This window comes from Myotis lucifugus, unplaced genomic scaffold, assembly GCF_000147115.1.
Source record: "Myotis lucifugus unplaced genomic scaffold, Myoluc2.0 scaffold_0, whole genome shotgun sequence".
Taxonomy (NCBI): Eukaryota; Metazoa; Chordata; class Mammalia; order Chiroptera; family Vespertilionidae; genus Myotis; species Myotis lucifugus.
The window spans coordinates 28361490-28382272 of NW_005871048.1; the positions used below are offsets into that span (position 1 = coordinate 28361490).

The following is a 20783-nucleotide window of genomic DNA, read 5'->3' on the forward strand; positions in this document are numbered from 1 at the left end:
AAACCAAGAAATATTTCTCCCAAACAAACTGTACTGTTTGAATGATCCTCTTCATCACTGTGCTAAAATGCTTGCTGGAGTTATTTTTAACTGGGAACAGAACATTCATTTTGGAAAAAGTTCAGTTCCCTAATTTTGTAATGAGCAGAAATACATATTTTCAATGAAAGACTATGCAAACTGCAGTAACCCCGTCAGCAGAAAAGAAATTGTGTGGTTTTTAGGAATGAAAGTCTTCTAGGTGCTGTGAAGCCTTGAATTTGGATCACCTGCGTCAACGCTGGAAGCAACAGGGCGCTTAACATCACCTAGACATGGAGCTTGTTGCTTTGCTCATGCCCAACATTTCCTCATAAATAATGAGCCTCGGGGATGCCAAATGGATTCTATTGTTTTTATTGATTGTTATTACTGTTATTAAACAATGTTAGCCATGTATGATGATTAAAAACAACTAATATTCTTGGAATATGTACATTCTATTAAGTGATATAACTCAATCCGGTCTTTCATTACAGCAATGAATTTTCAGGTTGCACAAAGACACAAGTAATTTATATTCCAACACAACAATCACTTCTGGGTTACTAATTTCACAGTTTCCTATTTATATGGCTGCATGTACTTATAGAGTTTTAGCACAAAGCCAATACAAATATGAGAGTATCGTCATTCTAATGGTTACTGTGCCACTAGAGATGGGTGTCAGCAATGGGTATCCTCCTGAGTTCTACGATCTGGGAGTCAGTCAAGGTGCCTCCCTCCTGGCTGCCTTGACCAGATTCATTATCACTGACACTGAGACCAGCACCTGCAATAGAAAAAGAATAAACACAAAAATTCCCAACTGTTAGTGCAGTGAATTAAGGGTCAAGATACATTAAGTCAACATGTTTATTTATATTATACTGGAGGCTCAGTGCACAAAAGTCATGCATGGGGGTGCGGGGGATAGGGTCCCTCAGTCCGGCCTGCACCCTCTCACAATCCAGGACCCCTTGGGGGATGTCCAACTGCCTAAACTGGCAGTCGGACATCCCTCTCACAATCTGGGATTGGTGACTCCTAACCACTTGCCTGCCTGCCTGCCTTCCTGATTGCCCCTAACCACTCTGCCTGCCTGCCTGATTGCTCCTAACCACTCGCCGTCCTGCTTGGTCACCCCTAACTGCTCACCTGCCTGCCTGATTGTCCCTAACTGCCTCGGCCCACACCACAGCGGCTTCATCCAGAATGACGTCTGGAAGGTCGTTTGGCTATCTGGTCTAATTAGCATATTACACTTTTTATTATTATAGATTAATAAAGAGTGAACTGTACACTTAGAATAAATATTTTTTAATAACTGACAACTATAAAAATATACTTTAAATTCCTTTTGGTAATTTTATAAGTAAAATTAACTTCTAAAGGCACAAGTCGGGGTTCTCAATGATTGACAGGTATAACTTACTCCCAAGAACAGCCTCTCAACTTTCTGGGGCTTATTAAAATAAAAAAAATCAGGCAGGTTATCAGAATTTTTCAGCAGGGGTGGGGGAGGGTTTGCTGTTCAAAACCACATAACCTCCAACCCCACAGGCACTGAAAAGTACGAGGCCCTTCAGCTGGGACTCAGTCAGGGTGGGCAGTGATCCAAGAAGAAAGACGTGCACAGACAACACCTGGTGCCTTATCAGCGCCCAGAAGACTCGGACTCCAAATGACTCAGATCTGATCCCGAGATAAAAATAATTATGCAACACAGTGCCAAAACAGATCTGCACAAGAGTCTCCCAAAGCTAGCTGTTAATTACAGATAGTACCCAGAATCTGTTTTGAGGGAGCTCCAGTATTCACTATTTTTTCACAACTTAGAATAATTCAGAAAATTTAACACGATACTAGAGTAACACCTCTTTCTTCTCTAATTCTCAAACTCTCTCTTTCTCTCTCTCTCTCTCTCTCTCTCTCTCTCTCTCTCTCTTTCGCTCTCTCTCACACACACACACACACACCCTACACATACACACACAGAGAATGGGGATGTGGTCACAGGGCATGCTGCTGGTTGAATTTGTTGGGCACTAGACTCTAAACGAGAAGGAAAGTGAAAAAACAGCTGCTGGGAGCTGAGACTTCCTTCTGTCTGAGCTGTAGGAAAGGCTAATCTGAAGATCTGGTAGCTATGGGAAGATGGTGTATTAGCTTCGTTTTACCCTATTTGGGATGGAAGCAGGAGCCCATTAAGGTCCTTCTTCTAGTCAAACCCTCCCTCTCCTGGGTCTCTGTACTTCCCATCCTCTCTCTGCTGAAGGCTGCTGTTGACACCCACTTCCTTCCTTTGCTTCTGTGACACTGTACTTGCCCACCCCACCCTCTGATCTCCGGAGGTCTGCTTTCTCTTGCACCTCCTTCTGCTGTCTGACCCCCAGAGGATTTATCTACAGCCCTGCTTCAAGGCCTACAAGATCCACCTGAGCCCCTGTCTGCTCTCTAGCCTGATATCTCACTAGAGCTGCTGGTCACCTCCTTTTCACACCATGTTATTATGCTGGCACTGCTGGGATTCTCTCATCCCCCAACTCCTTAATCTGTCAGCCTCCACTCTTCCTGTAACTATCAACTCAGGAATCACCTCTGCTAACCATGGAAACATGATGATTCTCTTTCAAAATTTCTGACTCCCCCATTGGATTATGTACTTTCATATCTTTATATTCCTAGCTCATAGGTCAGTGCCCAGCACACCGTGGGTGTTCAGCAAATATTTGCTGTATGTATTAATAAACTATGCTCTGCATCCTCACTCTTAGAAATGCTTCTTCCATCTCTTTTGTCCACCCTGTTCCTCTGATCTATTCAGCATTCCACTGCCCTTTCCTTCTCAAGAACAAACGTTAGTCCCGCTGGCCAACGGCATGAAGTCTGATACCCTCTGTATTGGCAGTAAGATACCTCCTAACCTGGCTCTAGCCTACTGAGTAGACATATCTCAACCTTTGCCCACGGGAAAGCTTTTCCAAAGTGATCCTGGATGTGCCATGTTAATTCCAGCCTGGGTGTCTTCCTGCCCATCCATCAAGACCCGTGTCCATACCCTTTCACAAATACTAGTACTTCTTTCACGACTCCTTCAAAACAGGGAGTTGGAGAATGCAACTGAAAAGTCCTAGTTTATACCTGAAAAATTATTAGTTGCTTCCCCTTTATTCTCTCAAATTGCCCTGGTTTGGAGATAAGTTATTAGTATATGTTAGCTCTGCATATAATATGTAAGCCATAAAATCAAATGTGTAACAATGAAAAAAGGAATGATGTAAATTTTCCACTTGTAAAAGAAAAGGCTGCTCACACATTTTTAAAATGGAATGAATCAAATTGCTATGGAATTTAAACTCTTTGAATTAGTTTAATAAAATAATGTAAAATTTTTATTTTAAAACTGAAATTTATAATACAGTGGAAATTACATTATTTGGCACTATTTACACTTAGGATGAAAATCTTTAGCTGTTTATTGAAATATATGAAAAGGGTTACATAACTTTTCAGTCATTTAGGGGTTCAAATGAAAAATAATTAGAAGACCCACTTGACTTGGAGTGGTCCATAGTTAAGGTGGACCTGAGACAGATCAAGATTTGCAAATTAAAATGTCACAGAGGACAGGGAAGCTAGTATTAATCAGTAACACAGGTCTGGTGAGTACTGGATAAACTGAAGAGCTGGAGTTCCATCTAAAGAGGCAATTATTACTCAACTCCAATCACTTTGCTGCTAGATTTCTTCGTGTGTGTGTGTATGTGTGTGTGTGTGGATCCTCACCTGAGGATACTTTTTCTATTGATTTCTAGAGAGAGTGAAAGGAAGGGAGGGAGGGGAAGAGAGAGACACACAGAGAGAGAGGGAGGGAAACCTCGATGCAAGAAAGACATGTCGATTGGTTGCCTCCTGCATGCACCCCGACTGGGGCCTGGTATCAAAACTTCAATCCAGGCACCTGCCCTTGACTGGGAATTGAACTGGTGCTGTGATCCTTTAGTGTGCAGGCCAACACTCTAACCACTGTACTATACCAGCCAGGGCTAGATTTTTTAAAAAAGACATTCTGGATTTTTATGGAATTTAAAAATGCTAAAACAATGCTAAAATGCTAGAGGGTCAACAAAATACCCTGCTGGGCCAAATCTGGCCTGTGTGTCAATTGTAAATTCTGCTGTAGATAGAACGGCATGCGGACTGTTCCTCTCGTTTGACCACATTCTACGACGGAAAGTGTCTAGGGGGTGGTGCTGGATTTTTATAGTAACTTTTCTAAAAGTAGAGGGAGCCAATGTGAGAGACTATTATTTTGGTCTTTTGAAGTATTTATTTCCTAACAAGTGTAGCAAACTCTCAGGAATAGTAAACTCTATAAGTAAGGAAGTCATTCCATACATTCCCGAGCTAAATGCATTTAATACTTGTTATATATATAGGACACACATCTAATTGAATTATGCTCCAAGAATTCATTTTATGTTCCCAGTGTTATAACATCAACAACTGACCACTGTGTAGTACTGGGAATTATTTGTAATCTGAAAGCCTCCTGTTTAGTCCTAATGCCATGAGCATTTTATATATTTGTGCATTCCCTCCTTCATGAAACTCTCTTCTCTCTCTAGATCTTTTTCACCATGCTATACAGTTCCCTCTCTGGGACCCTCTTCTATTCACTCTTTGAATGTAGATATTATCTAGGATGTCCTTCTTGTTTCCCTTCCTCCCTTCCTTCTTCACCTTTTTTCTTCTCATCTCTCCCCTTCCACTCTCCCTGATCAGTCTTATTAATCCCCTTAGCTTCAAATATAATCTCTGCACAGATGCATTTCAAATCAATACCTTTGACCATGAACCCTCACCCAAGAGCCTCTAAACCTGAATATTTAAGACTACCAGGCCTAATAATCAATGTGTCCAAATCAGAACTCATCAGTGTCCTGCTTCACACAGATAAATGAACAGATGCTCCTTATATAATCCCTCAGTGACCTTGTGTGCAGCAGGTCTTTGCTGCTGTCCTCTCAGTGTCCCCTCAGCCTTCCTCCTCTGTTCACCTTCTCTTTTTATTTCCACTCTTGAAATCTGAGGCCCCAACCTCATTCTTTTGGACAATTGTAACAACCTCTTAGCCTTTTTGATTTTGCTTCTAAATTTATTCTTTATCTTTCCTAAGAGTTATTTTTGCCTCAAAAACCAGTAGGAACATGCCATTCCTCTCCTCACAAACATCCATGGCTCACTAAGTTCTTAAAAAAAAGGGCTGAAGTCATATGTAATACTTTCAACAATAAAGATTTTTTAAAAATCCCCCTCGTTAGCATGGCATCTGACCAGCATTTTAATATTATGCAAAATACCAGGAAGTGTTCTGCTTCCCCAAATGAATATATCACTACATGTGTTCTGGAAACACCAGGTTAAATTGAGTGAAGTAGGTTATCTTTGAGTGAGGGCTTTTTCAGAGCTGCTAAAATGGTAATATGAATTGTCAATCTTTACAGTTTCCCAAATATACTCAGTCAGGTGATCCTCTCATTGAGGATGACTGTGAACATCTCAAGGAGGGTGTTACCTGAAACCCAGAAGGGGGAACTACAGTACATTTTTAACAATGCAGGTCAACTACCTTTCTGGCCTTTCTCCCACTGCCTGGCTCTGCTCCTCCTACATCCCGGCCACACTGCAATGCTTGTTCTCCTCAAGCAGGTCATGCACGTGTAAGCCCTAGGCTTTGTCTAATTCTACTCCCCATCTGTATTGCCTTTCCTCCACTCTTATTTCAAACCTACACATTCTTCAAGAATCAATTAAGAGAGGTTTAAAAAAATTTCCCTGATTCCCTCAATAATTAATAACTCTTTCCACTACTTATATTACTCTTCCTTATGTCCTGACTGTGTGAATGTCTATTCCTCCAAGCAAACTCCAAGTTTCATATTCATTCACTCATTCATTCATTCATTCATTCATTCTCCAACAATATCCAGAAAAGGCTTACTAAGTGCCAAGCATTATTCTGAATATATGGATGTCTATATATAGTAAAATGCACTTTTGAATTATTATTTAAATAGTTTCATCTGAGTATGAACTATTATTTAAAAAACCTCCTCTTTTTATCTTCTTGCATCTAGAAATCAAAATTTCACTGAAATTTTTTAAGTGTCAGTTCAACATTTTTCTGAGTAGAAAGATGAAAGAAAAAAAAAACCCTATACATTTTACTTGAAAACAACTTTCCATTGGGTTACAGGTTGGGTGGGGAAGAGCCAATAAAATACTGTATGTAACAGCACTTTAAAAACTGTGCTGCCTTTGAAAGTTTCTGCTTTAAAGCTACTCCTAAGAAGGTCTCTTCGGCAGATTAGAGGCAAATCTCTCAGTGAAATCCCTAGCAGATTGTCTTATGACACTGAACTTGTCTCAATAGTATCTTGGTGTTCTAGAATGATTCCAGACAGAGATACTTACATTTAGTGAGAGCATGCCTTTTTCTTAAAAGCAAATTGTAAATGATTTTGAGGTTATGTTATGTTTGGTGTCAAGAACAAAATAACTCAGAGTGAGGCTGAAATTAGGAATGGGTCATGAGAATCAGGCTGTGCTAAGGGTGACTGACTGTACTGATGCAACCTCATGTGAGGAAGATATAAATTGTGGCACAGCCAGAGTGCCTACTTCGAATGTAGTTTGTGGGCTCACACATACCAGTTTTTAATGCAAATATCAAGTCATCAAACTCCTGGGACTCCTCATCAGCTATCAGTGAGCCCTGGCCATATGCTCCGGAGGAAGGGAAGGTGGCGCCATTTTGTGGACTTGGCTTTAAGTCGGGACTGGCCTGACTGGCTTGTTGGAAGGATCCCCTCTCCCAGTCAGGTGGCACCTGTTAGGGATGGGGAGGAAAGGAAACGATAATATGAATACGTACACATTTATTCTGAATGTATGTAAACTATTTACCTCTGCATCTCATTACACAAACCAAGTGAAAGGGCTTCGGAACTGTTTAGAATTGAGGCCTTTAATTGTACCATTGTTTTTTAGAGAAGTATGTTTCTCCATGAGACAATCTAATCTGGTGATTCTAAACGATTTCTCTATTAGAATTACTTGTAGATTTCTATGCAGTCATGTGTGGGGCAAGAAAAGTATCTTTTAACCCAATCAATACTTTTTATTTAAAAAAATGTATTGTGCAAAGAAAATTGTTAAAAATATAAGAACTGGAGAGGAACCCTCCTAATGCTTAATCTAAGATACAAATACAATTTTAAATATAGCAGCTATCTGTAAGGACATACTGATTTGAAAAAAAAAAGTTCTTTGATAGTATTCTAAACTCCTCCTTTTAAAAAATTAAACAATTGCCCTAGCCGGTTTGGCTCAGTGGATAGAATGTCAGCCTGCAGACTGAAGGTTCCCAGGTTTGGTTCTGGTCAAGGGCATGTACCTTGGTTGCGGACACATCCCCAGTTGGGGGTGTGCAGGAGGCAGCTGATCGATGTTTCTCTCTCATCGATGTTTCTAACTCTCTATCCCTCTCCTTTTCTCTCTGTAAAAAAATCAATCAACTATATAAAAAAAATTAAAAAATTAAACAATTAAAAAGATAGTTCTATCCTGAGCCCAGCTAGTGTGGCTCAGTTGTTGAGCATCAACCTATGAACTAAGAGGTTTGACAGGGCACATGGCTGGGTTGTAGGCTTGATCCCCAGTAGGGGGTGTGCAGGAGGCAGCAGATCCATGTTTCTCTCTTATCGATGTTTCTCTCTATCCCTCTCACTTCCTCTCTCTCTCTCTAAAGATCAACAAAAACATATTTTAAAAATAAAAATTAAATAAAGTGAATCAGAGACTGTTGAGTGGCTAGATATAAGATTAATAGAAAAAGAAAAAAAACCCCATATTAAAAAAGTAAAGATAGTTCTATCCTGAAATAATTAAACATATTCACTTCCCTCGTGGTTACTGGTAAAACCCCCTTAATCCTTCCTTTCCTAATGCTTTCCCTTCTCTGGAAGGCTTTCTAGAATGTCTCTGACAGTCCCTTGTTGACAGCTGGATCAAGGCCAATCCTAAGCCTCTGAGGAATGTAGAGCACACGTTAGGGTATGCCACTGTGCAAACCCAGAATGAACACTCGAGTAGTGGCTCAGGCCCAGGAATTGAACTGTCACAGCTGCTGTCTCCCAATGTAAGCTTTTCTGAGCGACTGCAGGGATGTCGCATGACCCGAGGACTGTAGAAACAAATTTGAGAGAAGATAAAAATCTTCAAAAATTTCGTTAAGAAGTTGAACATCTAGATCAGCACAGTTCAACAGAACTTTCTGTGATGATTCAAATGTTTGCTATCTGCATTCTTCACCATGGTAGCTACCAGAGCACTTGAACATAGTGATTGATGAACTAAATTTTTAATATTATTTTGTTTTAGTTAGTTTAAATTTAAATAGCCACACATGCTAATGGTTATTGCACTGTACAGTTCAAATCTAGCATGGGTAATCAATAAAAAAGACAAAAACCTTTTTTAAAATTCATTCCTGAATTACTGAGCCTAAAAATATCCATTCCCATTGTTATCAACTTTGATGTGAAACTAATTCAGTTTTTAAAACTTTTGGGATATAGATATGGTACTAGATTTCTAAACATTTATGGTACTAAAGACATATTCCAATTTTTAAACACTGTACTTGATCTTTGAACATTTTAAATACTGTATCTTAATTTTAACCTGGCATGGGTAAAATTACTTTCTATATTTACATGGAAGAGAAAAAAATATCACTGAATAGGTAGATTATCTATCTACTAGAGGCCTAACGCATGAAATTCATGCAAGAGTAGGCCTTCCTTCCCCCGCTGCCAGCACTGGCTCCCTCTGGCACCCAGGACCCGGGCTTCCCTCGCAGCCCCGGCTTCGTCCGGAAGGTCATCCGGTCTAATTAGCATATTATGCTTTTATTATTATAGATCATCTATCTATCTATCTATCTATCTATCTATCTATCTATCATCTGTCTTCTATCTTTCTACTTACCTACATATCTATCAACTGTTGCCTTTTCGGATACATGCACGTTGATTTCCTACCATTTTTTCAGGATGCAAATAAACACAAGTACTGTTCTCCTTAGCTCTTTAATACAGACAGGGCAGTATGAGCTATGTAAGGAATGGAAGACAAGCACATCTTGGGCAATGCAGAAATTCTTAGGGACTGCATACCATCTCTTTCTGGACAAATGTCTTTAGGTATAATTTAAAGCCTGAGCAGTGGTCCCAGTGCTATGGCAGCATTACTAACAGGTTGGTGGCAATGTGATTTAGACACAGGAAACCAATGTGATGTGGACATAATGCAGAGAGCAATGGGAAGTAGACTTTACAGAGGACATCCTGGATAGACTTTCTAAGTAGTGCTGCTAAAGCACTCTTCCGAGCCTTTGTTCTAAAATATTTTCTGGTATTTAAATTAAAAAGAGTTTCAGCCTATTTTCACTTTGTGTTTGATGGGATTGAAGTAGTGAATTGGGATGGGTGAAGGAAGAGAGCTGTGTAAGTATTTTGAGGAAAAATAGTTGAAACAGAAAAAAAAAAAACCCCACACTTCTGAAGCTGGTTTAGACACCACCATGTCAAATTTGGGAGGTTTTGAAGAAAAAGATGACAAAATATGCAGTGTCTGAGTTCCTAGAACAAACTGCTGGTTAGTATAGGTTGCAGGGCAGGGAAGAAAATTAATTCAATAACATGCATAATACTACAGTTGGTCAGCATGTAGGAAAGGGATTTAAAAGTTACATAACACCATTTAACGTGTACACTTTTTGAGATGGAAAGGCCGTATATGGGAAAGAAACAGAGAGATAGAGGTCAAGTCAAGGTCAAGGGCAGGACCTCCTCCATAGCACTGATTAGATTCTGGGTAGACTTGCTGATTTCCCCTCCAGAAGGAGGCATTCCACTCCCGGGTGTGAAGAAGGCTGTGCTGGGTCCTGGGTGTCCATTCATTTCCACTGTGTAGCTGGCCTTCATGGGGCAACAAGTCTGGTTGTGAAGAATGAAATAGACCACAAAAACGTAAAGTCCCTGCAAAAGAAAAGAAAAGGAGCATGTTAAAAGAAGTCCTGCTACCACAGCTGAAGAATAAACATGGTTGTAAGCATAGCGATTTTCTACAAATGTTTTCCAAGCTCTACCCAACACTGGAATTACAGAACAATGTTAGAGGTCTAGCGAGAGGCCACTGTAAATTTCTGAATGTCATAAAAAAAGTTATTTCATGCCATTTGGGAAAACTGCTCCCTCACTAAAAAATCATGTTTTTTCTTGGTTAAACATGAGTAACTCTGAAGTACACAAAGCAGAATTGCAGAAGGACCTCTGATTAGCTATGTACATTTTGCTTCAGAAAGCAAACCTCTTATCTTCCAAAAAATTACTATCTTTTCCCAGATTTCACTTATTTTCATTTTTTTTCTCTTAGCAAAGTGGTTGAAGTGAGCTCTCACCACCTTGTAGGCTTCTGTAAGGGCAGCACTAATGAAGCCTTCTCATTTTGTCTATAGATCTCACCTACTTATCTCATTTGGAAACAGAATCACTGGGTAGGGACTCAGAGGAATTCTGTGGATTACTTCATATTTAGCATGCCTTGCTTCTCAGTAAATCCTATATAATAAAGCGCTAATATGCAAATGGTCATCATGCCCTCATGCTGTCAAGCCATAAAGGCTCAGACATTTAACACTGGGGAGAGAGAAATGGGGACCAGCTAGGCACAAATGAGCTCACGAGAGAGGAATGGGGACCAGCCAGGCTGCGGCCTGGGAGAGGGACAAGCCGCCTGCCCCATGGTCCTGGGCACCAGCGGCTGGGGCTATGGCTCAGGAGAGGGACAAGCTGCCCACCCTGTGGTCCTGGGTGCCAGCGGCTGTGCCTGCACCTGCACCCCGGGAGAGGGACAATCCGCACACCCCATGGTCCCTGCGGTCCTGGGCGCCAGCAGCTGGGGCTGCAGCCCGGGAGAGGGACAAGCCGCCTGCCCCACGGTCCTGGGTGCCAGTGGCTGGGGCTATGGCTCAGGAGAGGGATAAGTCGCCAACCCTGTGGTCCCAGGCGCCAGTGGCTGAGCCTGTGCCTGAGCCTGCGCTTGCAGCCTGGGAGAGGGACAATCTGCACACCCCATAGTCCTGGGTGCCAGCGTCTGTGTCTGCACCTGTGGCCCAGGAGAGGAACAAGCCGCCCGCCCTGTGGTCCCGGGCACCTGCAGCTATGGCCAGCCTGGGTGAAACCGGCTGTCCTGGGTGCCTACGGCTGGCCAGAGGGAGGGAAGCCTGGGTCCCGGGTGCCTGTGACCAGCCAAAGGAGGGAATCCTGGGTCCCGGGTGCGGGGTGAGGCAGAGGCGGTTAGGGGTAATCAGGCCATCAGGGGAACAGTTAGGGGCGATCAGGCAGGCGAGGAGTTAGGAGCCAGCGGTCCTGGATCATGAGAGGCAGTCAGACATCCCCCGAGGGGTCCTGGATTGGAGAGGGTGTAGGCTGGGCTGAGGGACCCCCCCACTCCGTGCACGAATTTCATGCACCGGGCCTCTAGCGTTACATAAGAACAATAAAGCTATCTTGTACATTCTTAAAGATCTGCTGGCCCTTTAAATTATTTTGCAATCCAGTCAAATTTTTAACAATTGCTCTGCTTCCATTAGAGATAGCAACTCAAATTTTGCATCTGTGTTCCCAACAGTGCCTACACTGCTTTCCTTCATGATTTCTACAAGGGTTCTACTGTATACTGCTAATGGAGCTCTATAAAGCTTGTTAATTTTGACCTTTACATTCCGCCAATAAAACATGCTAAATTGTGCCTCTATGTCTGTTAATCCTGGTATTTAAGTTTTGGAAACAAATAAGAATTGCTTGAGTTACTAAATTCTTAAATTATTTCACAAAAATGAAAGCAAGACAGCTTATTAAAGAAGAAAACGAGTTAATGTCAAGATTTTTCATAAAACACAACTAAGTATCTTCACATTGTGGAGTTGTCATTCTCCCATAGTTCCTAACATTTCTAGGAGTGTAGAAGCAAGAAAGTAAATAATATATTTGTGAGCTTGAAATTTACATCTGCTGGTATAAATAGAAAAAGTCTATTAGAAAATACATAAAACAAGAATTGCAATCAACTTTTAATATAAAATTAAATTAGAGGACAGCCTGTAAGGTAGGCTGCTAGCATCAGATCTCTGTTGCCATTTCTAGAATACTGTTAAAAATTAGGCCTTTCTCTCCTTTGTGCTGAAATGACCCCTTTTCAGGTTGGCGCCCAGTCTACTTAATTAACAAATGTTTTAAAATCAGTGGTTTAGCTGTTAAAAATATTTTAAAATATAACTATCCTAACAATGATATGAAATTAGTAACAAAGTTATTTCCTTTTGAATTAGGGGTTTTTGTGTGCTTTTTAAAACAACACTAATATTTTAAATTATGTAGACAGGAATTATTTTCATGTGCAAATGATGTTGTGAACATTAGCAGAAACAAATCTTCCTGAAAAGACACATACACATCCAAATTTTTTTTCTTGTACAAGTAACTTTTCACATGAGTATGACCTAATTACATTGGCCACAGCAGTAGACAAAACAGGAAAAAAATTAAACTGTCAGCCTTGAAAACTGTGAGAATGTCACTGATTTATTTCAGGATTTCTCTAAGTGTTACAAAGTGATAGGGTAAAAGTTAGATCAGAAAACAAAAACCAAGCTTTAAAGTCCATCTCTAAGGACCCATTTGTTAAAACAGCACATTCTCTCGTGTTTGTTTTAATATCTAGCCTTTTGTGCTTTGGGAAAGGAACTGACTGCTGAAATAACTTGCATGTGAAAACTGCCTCTTTTTTTTTTGTTAAAAGCCTATTCACACATACAGCAAATTCTTTGAATCTTGTAGATGTTCCCCAGGAAACATAAATACCATTAATAGGAAAAGAAAAGAGTGTTTAAATGCAACTTGTATGACATTTGCCTGTGCCCAGCCCTGGCTGGGCAAATGTAGAAAAGGAACGAACCTTCATTATCCAAAGTACTCAGCTGTGGAGGTTTCTGACCTCAGAGTAAAAACAAGTCCCTATTCCAAATACTGCATGTTAAATCGCAGGCTCTCCTTTCTATGATTGTCTGCAAAAAATTTTAAGAGAGAATCTAGAATCTCAATTAGGCAATAGAATGTGCTGACCACCCACTATGTGCACTGCCAGGCAATGAGATAAAAGGATAAAATGTTTGGCTCCTCTCAAGTTGCTCACAAAGACAACAATATCCCACAAAATAATAGGTGAACTGTTTTAGACGCAGGACACATATAATCCATCTCTTCTGCCTATTCTTTACCTCGTGAAGAGAAGGGAATTCTTTCTGTGCATTGCTTTTAAAAAATATATATTTTTATTGATTTCAGAGAGGAAGGGAGAGAGAACTATAGAAATATCAATGATGAGAGAGAATCATTGATTGGCTGTCTCCTGAAAGCCCCCTACTGGGGATCGAGCTAAAAACCCAGCATTTGCCCTGACTGGGAATTGAACTGTGACCTCCTGGTTCATAGGTCGATGCTCAACCACTGAGCCACACCAACTGGACGATGCATTGCTGTTTTGATTATTTAGTTAGATTCCTACTTCAATGATAAAAAATGCTTTCAAAAGTCTTTAGTTTGATGTATCTGGATTGAACATACCCACTATGCCAATTTTATATTTCTTTTGATTCAGGAATTTAAACTTATTGACAAATATTTAGCAAGACACAATGAAACTATAATGAACTAGAGGAGTTAAATATTTTTAACATTTTTAACATCATCAAGGAGCAAAACAAGTACAGAAGATTTTGGCTGATTGTCTCAATACTTTCTTTCAGTTCCATATGAGGTGAGAGAATCACCATTGCCATTTTGAAACTGGGCACAAATTAAGCAGAAACAAGGTTGAATCATATATGAGCGTTTATTCCAATAATGCTGGCAGTACACAGAGAGCAGCAGGTCATTCTGTAAATTCTGCTCTAACCTCCCCTACTAACCAGCTGATTACATATGGATAAGGAAGAAAGGCTACATGTAAGGGGGAAGTGGGGCAGGAGAAGGGCTGCAGGATCTGTGGTCTGTGTGTCTCCTTCCAGGATCTTGAAGTCCAATAACAAGTAGTTAATATTCAATAGTGTTGAAACCCAGCTCTGCCATTTCCTGGGACCTGAGAATGGTCAGCATTCCTGAGACAAACTCCCGGAGGGGGTCAGGGTCCAGGCACAGCAACCAATCAAAGCATGTCCTGTCCTTGGTTTGTTCTCAAAATATATTTTCTTTTCGGAGTAATGGACACATCCAGGCTTAGAGGCATCTATTTTCTTTTTATAGCCTTGTTTTTCTATTTGCAACACATCCTCCACTTTCCCAGTAAAATCTCTTATCTATAGTTATTAAAGGGAAAAATCATTAAACAACTGTGGCCCTACTGGTCCTATTGTTGTTGTTTCCCTTATCAACCGTACAAATTTAACCAAGGAGTGGTGGCAGGTGAAGAGTGGGTAGAACAGGGAGTTGACTGAGCTGCCTGGCTCAGAAGGAAGTGGAGTCTCAGGGCTTCACATTTGTCAAATGGCAATGGTGATTTGGAGAACTCTTCTAAAACCTGAGAGAGTCCCCTCTGAGGACTAAGATACGGCCTGCAACTCAGAGCAGTTAAGCTTTGTAGGACTTGTAAAAAGATCTCAGAAAAGAGTAAAACCCAGGTATTTAAACCGTAACTGCATGCAGGCTGTCTTAGTCAGCAATCCCCTTTGTCCCTGCCTCTCCATCCCATAATTTCTTCATGTTGCAGAAGAATGTTAAAATAGCAAATGCATTAAATGAACTCATTTAATAGCTGCCTGGCCCATTCCTTTAATTTTATGTGTCTCTAAATAAAGTGAAACATTAGTCCATGATTTATTTTTCCTGAATTTTGAATGCTTCCTGCACTCACAGCCAATTGGAGCTAGTGTGACAGCCTCCACACTACGTTCTCCACCAATGAGAATTAACACACCCATACAGCAAGAGCTGCCAGCAACCCTGACTAAATGTGTTGAGCAACCTGACATATTGACTCCAAATGGCCTCTGTCTCTAGTATTTATTTTAGATTCTGGCAAAGAGTTTTGAACAATGATATATGATAAAAATATACAGATGATAGTGCCTAGCCTGCCAATTAAACACAAATAATTAAATCAGTCTAGATATTAAATTCCATATGGTGCCAGTACTTACATATTTGAGGAATAAAGAGCTAGAGATTTACACTCAGTGAGGGCTTGGTCTTACAGACACCACATACCTCACTGTACACCATGACAGTTAATGAAGAACAGTGCTATCAGTAGCTGGAACTGACTATGGAAGAGGCATATCATGACTCAGAGGATTTGAAAATAAAAGAGAAGATTTCGCTAATATGAAATTCCAGCGAATTAAGATGAAAAAGACAGAGAGATTAAGGGAATTATAGAAGCTAATGTGTAATAAAAATACTCCACGATTGGTAATTGCTTTCCTTGAAATAGGGAATCCAATAAATGGAACTGAAGATGAATAAAAAGATATAATATTAATATAAGAAAAGTTTCCTGAAAAATACAATAAGAACTAAATTTGCAGATTCAAAATATTATACCGTGGTCCAGAAACATTTTGATATAGATTCTTTAAAACCCCAATCTACTAATAACTGGTAAATTTTAGGATGGCTTTAGACTTCTTTACATCAACTTTAAATGCTTAAAGATAATGGAGCAATATCTATTAAGTTCTGAGGAAAAAAGTGGTCAAAGAATATTATACTCAGCCAATCTGGCATTTGAAATTATCAAACATAGAAAAATGCTGGGAATTCAGCATCCATGAATGAACCCTTTTCCCAAACTACATGATAATAAAATATAACCAAAAAAGAGATGAGTTGGCCCATAGAGAGGAAAAAACAAAAAATTCAATAATGAAGATGGCTAAAGGATCATGTAAAAGGACCATCCATTTAGATACAGAACCAATATTGAAAAACATGATAAGAATTATAGGTAGAGTTAAAGGTAAATGTTAAGTGCCTGGACAATGCAGAAAGCATGATACTAAGTAAAAACATTCTAAAGTTGGGAGGATTGAAGATGGGAGGAGATCTGAGTACCAATGACTTTATCATCTTTTTTAGTATGCAGTCAATCAATACTATAAGACTGAAATACCTAGGTGATAAAAACCAGTGTTTCCAATTCTTTAAAGTATTTATTACTTCTTTTCTTATTTTTTGAAAGACCACTTATCATTCCTGTGGTGATTAGAATATCTTTTGTGGTGTAGATGCATATTTTGCAATTCAACAATTATTTCTCTTCCATTTTAGTTTTTCTTATGACAAATGTAAGTAAAATGAAATTGTTTTGTATATTACAGTAACTATAATATTGTCATATATTTAAAATTTATTTATATTTAGGCATCCAATCTATTTAGTATGCCTGATGTTCACTTCATGTTATTATTTTTACTTTAAAACAGTCAATGACCTTTAAAATGATCCTTTATATTAATGATTTATTTACTCTTTCTGGTGTTCTTCATTCCTTTCTATAAAATTGGATTTCTCTTGTATCTTTCCCTTTTCCTTCAGCCTGCAGAACTTCTTTTTAGCATTTGTTGTAGTTCAGATTTGTTGGAAATAAATTCTTTCAGCATTTGTCTGTATAAAATGTCTTTATTCTACCTTCATTTTAGAGAAATATTTTAACTGGATATAGAATTCTAGGTGAATAGATTCTGATTTTTTGTTTGTTGGGAGTCTTTAAAGATGTAATTCCATTGTCTTCTGGCTTCCAGAGTTTCTGATGAGAATTATGTTAATTTTTATCATAATTTTCTTGTATAATGTTCCCTTTACTTCCCCACGCTGCTCTCATCATTTCCTATTTAGAGTTTTCAAGAGTCTGACTATGATATGCCAAGGTGTATTTTTCTTGGCTTGGGGTTCTCTAAGCTTTTTGAATTTGGAAAATTGCTGGCCACCATTCTTTCTATTATGGTCACCTAATTTTAATATGGGTTACTTATGCAGGAAGTTTGAAATTATTTTAAACATTTTTTTATCTTTATACTTTTGTTGTTTCAATTCTTTTATAATATTTATAATTTCCCCACAAATTAATAATTAAACAACAACAAAAAAACTCCAAGCAAATCTGTCAGTATATTAGTAATGATAAATTCTATACATTGGGAATATATGGACACATGAACCATTTATTATTGTTGTTTTCTATTCTATATTTTTAAAACTCTGAAACATAAAGATATTAAAATAATAGGAATAATGTTTTTGGAGACATAGGGAAAACATACAGTTTAAAAATCTTCCAGTATATGTTCATTCTATTATAAAAAACAGTTAAAAGAAATAAGCAGTGGAATCATACAAGTGGCCTAATCAAAACCACCTATCTCTTAGATAGCCTACAAAAAGTGCACAAAAAAATGCAATGGTTCTCAACCTTCCTAATGCCGCGACCCTTTAATACAGTTCCTCATGTTGTGGTGACCCCCAAACATAAAATTATTTTCATTGCTACTTCATAACTATAATTTTGCTACTGTTATGAATCATAACGTAAATATCTGATATGCAGGATGTATTTTCATTGTTCGCGACCCACAGGTTGAGGACCACTGACTTAGAGGAATAAAATCTTTATTAAAATCAGACTTTTTAAATATATATTTTTTTATTGATTTCAGAGAGAAAGAGAGAGAGAGATAGAAACATCAATGGTGAGAGAGAATCATTGATCGGCATCCTTCATGCCCTCTACTGGGGATCAAGCCCACAACCCAGACGACCAGGAATCGAACCGTAACCTCCTGGTTCATAGGTTGTCAACCACTGAACCACACCAGCTGGGCCAAAATTAGACTTTCTTCAGCTTAAAAATTACAAATTTGTGATTACAAAAAGAATACCTTCCACTAATCTGTAACCTCCTAGAAAACAAGAGATTATGTCCAGTTCAGTTGTATTTTTTAGTTTATGGGATGGTCCCTGGCACACAGGAGGAGCTTAAGAAATTACACTTTTTAAATTTCATTAGTGGGAGAGAGTAGGAGGGTGTGGTGACAGATATGGGTCTGAGCATGTGTTGGTTTTAGTCCTCTAATTCTCTCACTATAGTGAGGTAATTCAGTAGTTGCTCAATAAAATTTTGCTTTGGCTCAGTCTTTTTGTTTCACATGTTACATGTGCTGAGACACTCTAATGGGAGAATGAAGTGTCCACTCCTGCCTGGGTCTCTGCTCTACTGGGTCAGAGCACCTCTGACAGGGGGCTTGCTTGATGCTAAATCCCAGCTGACTTCCTGGCTGTGTCTTGCTTCTCTGCTGGGGCTGGGTTTGCATAATGCTGCTGGTCCTTCCTGTGGCTTCTTCTCTTTAGGTGTCACAGATTTCTGCTTTCGCTTTCCCCTTAGCAGACACCCTTGCCAAAGTCTCTGTTTTTGGCTTCCTACTGCTCTTGGGCTGCTGACCTACTGCCATTGTACATCACCAGTGACTTAGCAGCAAAGACGATGGATTTCATGCCAATGACAGAAATGAAAAGAGATATTAAATATTAAAAGATTTTAATATTTCTGCATTTATACATTTTTTTCAGGTGTGAGAAAAGTTGGAATTTTAATTGTTTCATATTTTCAGCTGTTGTTATTTTCACACTTTAAGTTGCTTTTGCTAATGTTCTTATTTATAATAAGAATCACAATCTAAAGTGTGCACTAAATATACAGATAAAGGAAACAAGTGAGTTCATTTTGACAGCCATTGGTTAGTCAGCACAACTGAAATACTTAGACATCTGTAGGAACAATTATTACTCAGATGCTTTGAAAAGTACTTGGGGGTGGGGGATAGATAATTACCTAGTGTTCAACATAGATTATATAAAATTCTTCTAAAATTTCTTACTAACTTAAGGTACACTATCTATTCAGAACTAGTAGAGCCATGAAAAGTTCAGTTGACTTATTCTGCTGGCTTCAGAAATGTCTATGACTAAACTCCTGGGTAGCAGGAGTTCACTTTCAAGGTTTGGGATTAGATAGAATGTCTATTCTAAGTTATGTAATCCCTAGAAACAACCATTCTATAGATTTTTATCATAAATATTCAGAGTATAGACAAGATAGTTTTCCCTTTTATATAACCAGGGCTTTGATCTGCAATTTAAGAGCATAATTCTCTGCATGTCACTTACAGATGCAAGAAACATTTGGCTAGTCTTCTTTGTGATAAATGCTCATGAATAAAAAGACAATTACTAGGTCAAGCCTCAACAATCTCATCTGATCAGCATCTCCTTGTTCCACAGTGCTTTATCTTCAACACTCTCAATGTTCTTCATGCTTCTAAGTTTCAAAATATGGAAAACTCATCAGTCATGATGCTACTTATCAGGAGCCAGACTATTTCTGACAAGATAAAAGAAATTAAAAATGTAGTGGTTTTTTTGTTTGTTTGTTTTTAAGTTATGAGAACACAACCTCTTGACCCCCCCAAATCCCTGAGAGTTCGTAGATTAGAAAATTTTCAGAAGTACAAATCAAGTTGGGTACTAGGATTTCGGGAAAGAGAAGACTGAAGGTGGTTTTAACAGTATGGAGATGAACTAAATAAAGTAGAAGAGGTGGGAATCTGAGAATAATATTTTTAAGGTTTTAATAAAAAGTGGAAAAGGGAAACAAGTTGCAGTATGCTTTGACTGTAAAAAAAAAACCCACAACACCTTAAATTAAATTATATAAGTACCAAACTGTATCATGATTATTTAAATCTTGTTATAGCTGTATGTACATTAAAAATAATAATTTAAAGTCAATTTTTATATATTCTAAGAAATTTCTGTCAGAGGCAACATAAAAAAAGCCAAAGTCTGTAGATTGAAACAATAATAATAGCAACTACAACAACAATAAGAAAATAAAGTGGTGTTTTCATGTCCTCTGGTATGGTTTTTCTATGCAGAAAAGGCAATTCAAAACACTGTGGCCAGGAGTCAAGTTGGCCCACTGCCAAACTGTATACATATAGCAAGTCACCATAATGAGCTCTCTAAACATCTTGAAAAGACCTCATAACAAGAAAAAGGACAAACTCTGATAAACACAACAGCATGAATGAATAAAAAAATCAGTATTCTGGGTTAAAAAAAGTCAGACACAACCCGGCCAGTGGCTCAGTGGTTGAGTGTTGACCTATGAACCAGGAGGTCATGGTTTGATTCCTGGTCAGGGCACATGCCTGGGTTGTGGGCTTGTTCCCCAGTGTGGGGTGTGCAGGAGGCAACCAATCAATGATTCTCTCTCATCACTGATGTTTCTATCTTTCTCTCCCTCTCCATTCCTCTCTGAAATCAATACAAATATATTTTTTAAAAAGTCAGATACAAAAGAGTATTTACTGTATGATTCTATTGATACAAAATTCTAGAAAATACAAATTAATAAATAGTGGCAAAATGCAGATCAGTGGTTGCCTAGCTCTGGGAGCAGAAGGAGGGATATTCTACAGGGGGGTCTGGGAAATCTTTCAGGGGTGATAAAAATGTTCTTTTTTTTTTATTGTGGTGGTGGTTTCTCACCAATGAAAGCTTAAAAATAAACTAGGGGTTGAA

At 38.8% G+C, this 20783-nt stretch overlaps 1 protein-coding gene across 1 annotated transcript in view; it reads right to left on the reverse strand.

Moving 5' to 3' along the window:
• Window positions 1-380: 380 nt before the first annotated feature.
• ADGRV1 (adhesion G protein-coupled receptor V1) overlaps window positions 381-20783 on the reverse strand; it is a 424156-nt gene continuing 403753 nt past the window's right edge. Inside the window, 3 exon segments of the mRNA XM_023749230.1 lie at window positions 381-811; window positions 6736-6913; window positions 9936-10127. Of these exon segments, the coding sequence (XP_023604998.1) occupies window positions 693-811; window positions 6736-6913; window positions 9936-10127 (489 nt within the window). The 3' untranslated portion in view covers window positions 381-692.